General features: G+C 60.9%; 1 protein-coding gene across 1 annotated transcript in view; it reads left to right on the top strand.

The window, feature by feature from the left end:
* The window catches only part of Tg (thyroglobulin), a 209,662-nt gene that overhangs the window by 184,759 nt on the left and 14,258 nt on the right, over window positions 1-10,645 (top strand). Inside the window, exons 44-45 of the mRNA XM_040293416.2 lie at window positions 7,014-7,195; window positions 8,438-8,545. Of these exons, the coding sequence (XP_040149350.2) occupies window positions 7,014-7,195; window positions 8,438-8,545 (290 nt within the window). The remainder of the gene's footprint in view (window positions 1-7,013; window positions 7,196-8,437; window positions 8,546-10,645) is intronic.

Here is a 10,645-nt window from a genome sequence, read left to right as displayed (position 1 = left end):
CAGGGAGCGAGCTGGTCACTTGGACAGGGCCGTGGAAGCGGGAACCGTTAGAAAGGATCCAGCTGGAGCACAACTTGGTGGCAGGTGGGCATATGAGTTGGGGGTTCTGGAGGAGTCAGTGCCGTGGATAGAGATTTAGGAGAACACCAGGAAAAGTCAGTGTCACAAAAGCCAAGGAAAGGAGGGGATTCCAAGGGGAGGCCAAGGTCCAGTAGCGAGGGCCCCCGGAAGCTGAGCCAGGGGAGGGCTGAGGTCTGAGCCCTGGGCCTGAGGGCACATGGGCCACGGGAGAGGGCAGTGGGGCCAGTTCAGCCAAGTGAGGGGAAGCAGGGGAACAAGGGAGCGAGTGAGTGTCCCTCGGCTTCCCGAAGCCCACCTCCTTCCTCGGCAGGGCCGCCCAGCAGCACAGAGCGTTGCCAGAGGGCTGTGCCCCAAGTGGCCAGAGATAGCAGCAAAGGTGCCAGAATGGGCCTGAGCCAGTGCCATCGAGGAGTGAGGAGCTGGGGGCGGACTGCCCAGGCGAGTGGGCAATGTGCTGTGAGACAGTCACCTGGGGACCACACAGGGACACCAGATGGCCTTGGTGGGGGCAGGGAAGGGCAGGGCAGGGGAGCCACGTGGCCATGGGGAGGAGTGTATGGAGCCACCACATGGGCGTGCCAAATGAGTGTGCACCTAACCAGGAGGCAGGGGCTCTTGGTTCTAGGTGGGTGGGGGTCACCAGAGCTGTGCAGTGTAGGCCCCACAGGCAGGGCGGCCTCAGAGGGAAGAAGGGGACTTTGGTGCAAGAAGAGAAAGGGCCACGGGTGGACCTTTTCCATTTCTGTGAGCAGGAGGGGACGCAGGCTGGGGCTCGGGGAGGACACAGGCTTCCTGCCTTCCTGGGGTGGGTGTGGCAGAACCAGAGCCAGGGGAGCAATGGCTTCTTGGTCCTTACTGGGACCCGGAAGCTGGGGATTCAATTCCGGGTGCTGGTCTGCTCCGTGCGCCTCACTGTCTGCCAGCTCTTGTCTGCAAACCACGGTGGACAAGCGCCCGGGCTCCTCTGGAAGCAAACAGCAGGGCGAGGCCCCCAGCGGCCAGCTCCCAGCCTCTGGCCTCGCCTCCTGCTTCCCGCCCTTGCTTCCCTTGCTGTTTGCCTCCTGCTCTTCCTCACCCTGCCCCCATGTCACTGCCCTCACCCCCTGCTGCCTCTGGTCTTGGCTCAGCTGTCCTTCACTCTGCCCACCTGGGTGATCTGATACACAGTGGGGACCCCCACCCTCCAGCTTCACCTCCACCCACTCTGCAGCCTCCCTGCTCCTAGAACGGCCCCCCCAAAGCAGTCACAGTGTTGTGTGGGCACTGGGTACTGCCCCACCCCAGCAGTCGCAGTGTTGTGTGGGCACTGGGTACTGCCCCACCCCAGCAGTCGCAGTGTGGATGTGTGGGCACTGGGCACTGCCCGCCCCAGCAGTCGCAGTGAGGATGTGTGGGCACTGGGCACTGCCCGCCCCAGCAGTCGCAGTGTGGATGTGTGGGCACTGGGCACTGCCCGCCCCAGCAGTCGCAGTGTGGATGTGTGGGCACTGGGCACTGCCCGCCCCAGCAGTCGCAGTGTGGATGTGTGGGCACTGGGCACTGCCCGCCCCAGCAGTCGCAGTGTGGATGTGTGGGCACTGGGTACTGCCCCACCCCAGCAGTCGCAGTGTGGATGTGTGGGCACTGGGTACTGCCCCACCCCAGCAGTCGCAGTGTGGATGTGTGGGCACTGGGTACTGCCCCACCCCAGCAGTCGCAGTGTGGATGTGTGGGCACTGGGTACTGCCCGCCCCAGCAGTCGCAGTGTGGATGTTTGGGCACTGGGCACTGCCCGCCCCAGCAGTCGCAGTGTGGATGTGTGGGCACTGGGTACTGCCCGCCCCAGCAGTCGCAGTGTGGATGTGTGGGCACTGGGTACTGCCCGCCCCACAGGACGAGCTGCCCTTCCCGGAGGCCCCACCCTCCCACAGGACATGCTGATGGCTGTCCTTCAAACCACAGGCGGGGACCTGCCCGTCCTTGATAGCCCCTTAACTTGGTGGCCCGTAACAGGGCCGCTGTCTGCGGCAGATCCTGCCTTAATCACAGCTCGGGCAGTGCCTGGTGGTGGGGCCGGCCGCGGTGCCCTCCTGCTGGCTCCTGATTAAACTAACACCGCGTCTGCCCTGGGCCGCGCCAAGAGTGGAGAGCAGCGCCTGAGGGTCTTGCTGAAAGAGCCCCTTCACATCCCGGAGCCCCCAGGGGCTTGGTGCACGGGCTCTAGAATACCGACTGGGGAGGCCCGCCCCGGGGAGCGACCCCAACCCCTTCAGAGGACTCCCATCTTAGTCTCCTGGGAGTGAGAAGCCTCCGGCCACCTGGCTGCTGAGCTGTTCCACCATTTCTGTGAGAGGTGCCTCTTTAGTGACCCCTAGGGCCCCCAGCCTGCTGCTGCTGAAGGCCACTCCTGTGGACAGGGCTTCTGCGGCTCCCACGGAGGAAGCTCTGCCCTGCTTCAGGGGCGGGGTGGGGCCATCACTGTCTAGTGGTGCCCGCAGCCCACAGGGGCCCACAGCCACCAGGACCAGCCCTTTAGCCCCGGGTTTCCTTTCCCTCCTGGGCTGGACACCAGGCAGAAGCTGCCACAGCAACAGTGACAGCAGCAGGGGGCTCAGCGCTCCAGGGACCGCTGGGACCGCGCCACTCGCCACCGTGAGCATTTTACGAAGAGGGAACTCTATTGTGCCCTTTTACAGAGGAGGAAACAGAGGTCCAGAGAGGTCAGTGACTTCCCAAGGTCACAGAGCTAGCACGTGACAGTGTCAGCACCCCACCCAGGGATCTCGACTCCAGAGGCTTGGCGTCCCAGCTCCTCCCGCCCCGGCCTGCAATGGCTCCACAGGGACGGCGGTCCTTCTGGGCGTCCCTCCTGGTTCTGTCTGAGGGGTGCCTGGCCCACGCTGAACTCGGGGGCTGCTGATTCAGTCCCTGCCCTGCCTGTGGACGTGCCAGAGGCAAATGGGCTGTCAAGGGCAACGCCTGGGAATTTAGCAGGGGTCCCAGAGCACACAGAGGCCCCCCGCGCCTGGGGACAGGCTAGTGATCCCATGCACGGCCAGGTGCCCGTAGCATACTGAGGCTTTATGGGCAGATTCATTGGACTCCGAAGGTGATTTATGCAGTGGGGATTTCCATCACCTACCTGTAGGATAACTGAGTTACAGCGTGGGTAAGCGATGCTCTCAAGGCCCCAGAACTAAAAGGGTGGAATGCATCTGGACCCAGGGCCTGCCCTGTCCACCATGATGTCCTACTTCCAGGAGAAGGTGGCCCCAGAGCAACCCCTGCATGTCCTTGCACTTGCCGTTGGGGTAGCATTCCCAGAGAACGGCACAGCATTGCCCGGGGGCTTAATGAACTTTATCAGCACCCCCGCCATCTGCTGAGTGAGAATGTCATCTGACCAGGATTTCCAGGTACCCGAGGACACACTGCACCTACACATGGTGGGTCCAGTCCAATAGCTGACACCAGGCTGAGCCAGGGAAGGGTGTTTAGGCAGAAGGAACCACACATTCAAAGGCTCAGAGTGAGAGGCTGTTTGGTGTCTGGGGAGATTGGCACCACTCGCACTGCCTGCAGTACTTTGGATCATGTGGCCATCTTAGCTGCAGATTCTCAGGCCCAGCAGCAGCTTGTTGGGGTCAAGGGCAAAGGCAAGGCAGAGCTGGGTTAAGGCCTCATCTTAATGTCTCACTTAGCTGTGTGGCAGTGAATATAGCACTTACCCTCTCTGAGCCAATCTCCCCATCCACCCTTCCAGGTGGTCATGGGGTGATCAGGGTCCAGCACAAGGTCAGTTGTGCCCCTCAGTATGGCACTTCTAGTCCTTGGCTGTCCTTAGGTTGCTTCAGAGTGTGGCCCACCAGTGACATTCCACCATGCAGGGTCTCCATCCAAGGGCAGAGCGGAGGCAGGATGCTGTCTGACCCACGGCCTCTGCAGCCGGGCAGGTAGGGGGTTGGCCTCGCTGTTCCCCTGTCCCCTTCTGGCCGCATGGGGGGCTCTGGGGCCAGAGCAGGAAGCCTCCTCCGGAGTGTGCGAGCCACTGCAGTCAGCAGAACGGGCTCGGGGGGTGGTGCCTGGCCTCACCTGGACACCTCTGTCGGGAGCTGGAGGTGGCCTGCGCCTCCCCAGGGCCAGTCAGCAGCTGGGGACCCAGCTGAGAGCTATTGTCCTTGGGTCCTCAGGCTCCGGAGGGATCCTCCTGCTCCCACTCCTGCTCCAGGGCTGGTGTCAGACGCGCCTGTGTCTGAGGTGGCCCTGTGTCTGAGGTGGCCCTGTGTCTGAGGTGGCCCTGGGTCTGAGGTGGCCCTGTGTCTGAGGTGGCCCTGGGTCTGAGGTGGCCCTGGGTCTGAGGTGGCCCTGGGTCTGAGGTGGCCCTGGGTCTGAGGTGGCCCTGGGTCTGAGGTGGCCCTGGGTCTGAGGTGGCCCCACAGACAGCGAGGGCCCCGGCCCTGCCCCGCCCCTGCCCCGCCCCTGCCCAGCCACCTCCACTGTCACTTGGCCTCTGCTCTGGCTCGTAGCTGGGCCCGGCCACCGCGGGTCCCAGGCACACCCAGGCCCTGGTGGCTTCCTGCAGCCTTTCCAAACTCCACGTCCCTCGTGAAGGAACGGACAGGGGAAAAGGAAAAGGAAGCGTTTCTTCCAGGAGGACAGACGCGCGGAGGTCTTTCCCTGTTTTCCTCATTTAATGGAGTGGTTGGGGCTTGTGTTCATCCTTCGGTTTCTCATTGAACTCACTGAAGCCCAGGATTAATAAAGAGAGATCTTTTATTAAGTGTTATAGGCCAGGCTTTGAGCTGGGTGCTTCAACCTGTCATTTCTAATTCCCAGCACAACCCTGTAAAGTAGATTTTAATTAACTCCAGTATGCCTGTGAGGAACGTGAGCATCAGAGAGGTTAAGTGGCTGCCCGAAGTCACACAGCTGGGAAATATAAAAGATGGATTCAAACCTGGGTGGCTGGCTCCAGACCAGGCCCTGAGACCTCCTGGCTCCTCCTAGCCCACCCCATGAGCAAACAGTCATGAGTTCCCGCAGACACTTTGCAGGTGACTAAATCCTTAAAAAACAAAACAAAACCAAACCCCAAGGCTGGCTCCGTAGCACTCTACCCATTTTAAAGAGAGAGGTAAGCGGTCCCAGGCATCTGGCAGCTGGCCTTGGACCCCTAATGTCAATTTCACACTCAATCCCCTCTCGCTGCTCTGACCCAGGGTAGATTTCCAGCCCCGGGTGGGAGGCCCCAGGGTCCTGGGTTCCAGGTGGTGAAGAAGTTGTGGGTGGGGCTGGGGTGCACCCAGCAGTGCTGCCTGGGCTGCCACCCTGCACGAGCTGTGGGTGCTCTCGGCCTGGACAAGGGTGTGGACACCGGGCGGCCTGGGGCCCAGTCCTCTGGCTGGTTCAGTGAAGCCGTGTGGGATGTTGGCGCAGGCGGTGAGGACAGTAGGTGTGCAGGTGCTCACCCACCTCATTTTTTTTTAATGAAATATTCCAAACTGTCAGAAAAGAGAGAATGGTATAAAGCCATCCCCGACACCGTCTGCACGCGTGATAGGTGGCAGGTGGGCATCGAGAACCGCCCAGACTGGACAGGGCCAGAGCCACACTCTCAGAGGCTCCACCCACCGTGAGGGCAAGGGTGAGTCAGGCAGGAGTGTCACTGTGGGTCTGTGAGCGAGCGTGTGCGTGTGCACTTGTGGGTTCCTGTGCGAAGCCTCTCACAGGACCTTGGCCTTTGACCGTGGCCAGTAGCAGCTGGAAGCTGTTGAATGGCGAAGGCTCCAGGGCTCACGCTTCAGCCTTAACACACACGAAACTGCTTTCACGTTCGCCCGGGACTTCTTTCCAAGAAACGAACCGTTACAGAGAGAATTAAGTGGAGCCCTTTTGCCACGCGGCTCCCCCTTGGCTCCCTGCTCTCCTCTGAGGCCGGCGAGCAGCGCCAACGGCTGTGCTTTTGATCACTTTTCCACGGCTGGGTCCAGGCGCTGCCGGCTCAGCCGGGCTCAGAGTCAGCCCGCCCCCAGGGAGAATGGCCCTGGCCCAAGGGAGCGGCTGACACAGGCTCCTCCATTCTGACCTCGCGTCCCGTGTGGTGAGCAGGACACAAGATCTAGAGAGACGTAAACATGGGTGGGCCTGGGCCTCACACCCAGGACCTCACCCACGTTCCACTGACCATTGTCTGCAGGACCCCGAGTCCTGGAGCAAGGAAATGCTCTGCCTCGGGCCCAGGCAGCACAGAGCAGCAGAGCCAGGTCAGGGAGGGCGGGGGCAGAGGGTCCGATGCTCCCACCTGGAAGGGTGCCCCTGGCTGGCCCGCTGGCCTGGCCGTCCTGTGTGAAGCAGCCCCAGGCTGCAGGCTCCCGTGGGCCTCAGGACCTGCCCTGCTCCTTCAGAGCTCGCTCCCTGATGGAGATGCATTCCTCGCTATGCTACCTCTGGCACCAGAATGTGCGCCCTGGGGACAGGGGGCATGGCCCACATGCCTGTGGCTACTCCCCGAGCCGGGCAGCAGTGCGCCCGAGGAGGAGGGTGCTGCTGGCAGGAATGAGCATGTTCACTTGCCCAGACGCCGAGAACTGAGCTCAGCCCTCACATCAGACCCCGTGAGGCACCCGCTGGCTGAGGGCAGCCCAGTCCAGCCAGGGACACGCGGGTGTGACCTGCTGCGGGTGGATTGGTCTCTGTGGTCCTTCGGGCAACTCTGAAGAAGGAACTCTCATTTTCAGATGAGGAAAGGGAGCACAGAGGGGTGCAGCCCCTCCTTTAAGGCCCCAGGAAGGAGGAGGCAGAGCTGGGACACAGACCCCAATGTCTGGCTCCACACCCTGTCTCATGGCTTCCCAGAGAGAAAATTCTAGAACAAAGCTTGAGGGGCTGTGACTTGGGCCTTTCAGAATGTAACTGGGGAATCTCATGCCTTTTATTAATTTGTTTATTTTAAGCAATTTGAGGAACGTCAAGGCCGGGCCAACAGCAAAACAGCCTTCTACCAGGCGCTGCAGAACTCCCTGGGCGGTGAGGACGCGGACGCCCGCGTGCTGGCCGCTGCCACCTGGTACTACTCCCTGGAGCACTCTGCCGACGACTACGCCTCCTTCTCCCGGGCACTGGAGAACGCCACCCGGTAGGCCAGGCCCGGGAGGACCACCTGGATGCCCAGGCTGGGTGGCCCCAGCGGCTGCTCTGAGGTGGAGGGAACAGGGGGCACTGGTTCCCTGTCCCTCCATCCAGTCTCTGGCATGAGGCAAGCAGCCCCGAGGGAGGGCAGTGCTGGGGAGGGAGGGCCCGCTGCCAGGGGACACTGACCAGTGCAGTAAGGAGAAACCCAGCTCTTCCTGGGCCACTCTGAGCCCTTGGAGAGCAAAGAGTGGCCAGGCCTGTCCCAGGAGCTCTGTGGGACGCCCAAGGTCCACGCTTCAGAGAACCCACTCCATGCCAGCCTCGCATGCCTGGCAGGCCCTTACCCTGGTGCCTCGGACCCCGACTCTGCTGGGAAGCATCGGCGGGGGGACATGAGAATCGCCCTGCCACACTCGGCCTCCACCCAGGGCCTGGGATCCCCCTGGAGGGTCACTAGCTCGGAACAGAACTTCCTCCCACCCCCTGGATCTTGGGAGCAGAGAGGCTGCTTGTCCTCTAGTCGGGAGCTCTGCTTTAAATCCAGAGCCAACAGCCAGTCTGGGGGTGCAACCCTAGGCTGGACCCTAAGAACCCACAGATGTCCAGCCCTTCCCCAAGAGACTCTCCCCAGCCCGAGTGGTGGGAGGAGTCAGGGCCAGAGCTCAGAAAACCCAGGTTCTTGCTTCCAAGTCCTACATCTGGCTTTAAGGACAGCGTGTGTCCTAGGGTGAGGGCTGAGACCCAGGAAGGCAGTGTGGCCCAGGCAGCTTCGGGAGGAGACGGCTGCTGAGGCCAGCCTTCGGCCCCGGCCACACTCAGGCAGTGGCCTCTCACAAGCCCGCTGCCTCCAGGCTGCTGGCATCATATGACATGTCTCGGAGACCTCCATCTTCTTCTGTTCTTCTAAAACGCACGGCTACTCTGTGGCCTGCTCTGCGGCCTACTGACCGTGCCCTCACTGCAGGTGCTAGGCTTCCAGATCTTGAAGTGAGACTGGTGTCCAGGAGCTTTATCCTGGGGGCTTCTTGACCTGGGGATGCACAAGGGTGGGCTCATGGTCGGCCCTGAAGCACAGCAGGCGATCTCAGATCCCTGGCTCTCCCACCAGAGAGTTCTGGGAGCTGGAGAGGGGTGGCCTCTGCAGGGCTGGCAGGGAGCTTGGGGGCTGAGGCGTCCCAGTCCTGGCCTGGCCCAGTCGTCCACAGAGCTGTGTGTCACCAGACTCCCTTCTCTGTCCTTGCCCCAGAGACTACTTCATCACCTGTCCCACGATCGACATGGCCAGGCTCTGGGCAAGGCGGGCCCGCGGGAACGTCTTCATGTACCACGCCCCTGAAAGCTACGGCCGTGGCAGGTAAGGGGCCCAGGGGTGCAGGCAGTGATCTGCAGGGAGGCTGGGCAGGAGGGCAGGACCGAGGCCCGGTCTTGGCTCGGTGACGTGCAGTGCTTCAGAAACCTCTCTAAGCCTCTGTTCTTGTTTGTTTGTTTTGTTGTTGTTGTTGTTTTGTATTAAACAACAGTAATAGCCAGTGCGTGTCACTGCAGTAAGAGAAAGCTTTGTGAAGGGGACGCGCTTTGGAACTGTGGCACGAGCTGTTCACTGGTGACCCAGTCTGGGGAGGAGCTTTGTGTGGACACTACGGCCATACGTCCACCTCATTCCTCTAGGAACTGAGCACAGGGGCTTTACTCCAACCAAAGGAAAGGTTTCTTCCCCCCAGTTTATAGATCATTGTCCCAGAATAGTCCAAACCTCACGATGGATGTCCCAGGTGCAAAAAAAAGTCATCAAAATAGGGAGAGAACTGAGAGGTCCAGGAGAAAGGGCCGAGGCCCAGGAGAGACAGTGGGGAGCTTCCCAGAAGCAGGGGACATTGAGCAAGGGGGAGGCTTGCTCCTCACACCTCCAGAAGCTGAGCCAAGGACGTGCAGGCTCAGCGTGGCCAGGCATGCACTTGGCCATGACCACAGAGTCAGGGAGCATGGCCAGGAGGGCCTGGGGACATGGAGGTCCCTGGCTCTGCAGGAGCACTGTGGACACCTGTTCTACTCGAGTGGCCTTCAGCCCATAGCCTCTTGCCCACATGGAAAAATCACGGGACCCTTCCTGGCAGGACAGTGGCCTCCACATCATGCCAGTTCCGATGAGCCACTTCCCACAGGGTGCTTCCCGAAACTGTGCTTCTCTGAGCAGCGCTACCCCGTGTCGGCCTCTGGGAGTACCCCAGAGACACTGTCCGGGAACAGGTGTCCAAAAGATGCAGGAGCCGTGCTGCCTGGTTCTAAGTAAGAGCAGAGGCAAGGCTGCCACCTGGGGTCAGGGACCACAGCCATCACACCTGGGCAACAGGAGCTGGGGTGGGGGCGCCAGCTCCAGAGGGGCAGACCAGTCCACACTCACCAGCTGTGCCATCTCAGGCCAGCGCCTGTGTCTCTGATCTGTTCTCTCTCCTTGTGAATGAAGCTGATAATGTGCCCCTCAGAGTCGGCACTAACCATCTCTGGGAAATGATTCTCTAGCTCACAGGTCAGTACTGGGTACTTCTTTGCAAGGACAGAGGGCAGCCTCATAAACATGACAATGAGCCATGTCCCTGTGGTAGGCTGAATAATGGCCTGATCCCTGCAGCCTGTGATAGCCTACAGCCGTCCCAATGTTCCCAGCAGAGCTTTCTGGGCTTCAGTTCCACAGTCAGTTGGCATGTCACGGCTCTGTGATGCCCAGGACAAAATGTCACCCTTCTGATGTTCTGTCGGCAGGTCAGCAGAAGCCCCAGCCTGGGTCCTGACACCTCCCTCATCCTTCCTCCGTCTTCTCCCATGGGCCTTGCATGGTCTCACACCTTCTCTAGAAGAAGGGTGAGCCCAGTACAGCAAGACGCTTAGCAGGCAGGACCCGCTGCTGGGATTCCTACGCAGTACGTTGTCACCATGGCTCTATGCCGAGTCGTGGTTACCAGTCTCTTTCTGTGCATAATTCATAAATTAAACCTTATCATCAATACGTACAGGAAAAACCGTAGTATATGCAGGGCTCGGTGCCACCTGCCTGAGGTTTGAGGCATCCTCTTGGAACTTGTCTCTGAGGATAAGGGGGCTGCCGTGCAGGAAATGAGGGTCCCGGCAGGTGTGGTTAAAACCCTGATGTGAGGAAGCCATGCTGGGTCACTGGGTGGGCCGGCCCTGCACTCAGTCACTAGGACCTGGTGAGAGAGGCAGAGGGAGCCTCACTGGACTAGAGGAGGAGAGGGCCACGAGCCACAGCAGCAGCAAGCCAAAGAGTGCAGGCAGCCCCCAGAGCTGGGAGGGAAGGCATGGGCCTCCCTGGAGCATTGGCCCACTCCCCCATCTTGACTGAGGAAGCTGATGGTGGACTTCGGGCCCCTGGTCTCTGAGAGGAAGCTTGCTGTGGCTTTCAGCCCAGGTGTATGGTCATTTGTCACAGCATCCAGGG

Source organism: Ictidomys tridecemlineatus, chromosome 7, assembly GCF_052094955.1.
Source record: "Ictidomys tridecemlineatus isolate mIctTri1 chromosome 7, mIctTri1.hap1, whole genome shotgun sequence".
Lineage (NCBI taxonomy): Eukaryota > Metazoa > Chordata > Mammalia > Rodentia > Sciuridae > Ictidomys > Ictidomys tridecemlineatus.
The sequence above is the reverse complement of the archived record's forward strand: the minus strand, read 5'-3'. Positions and strand labels throughout refer to the sequence as shown.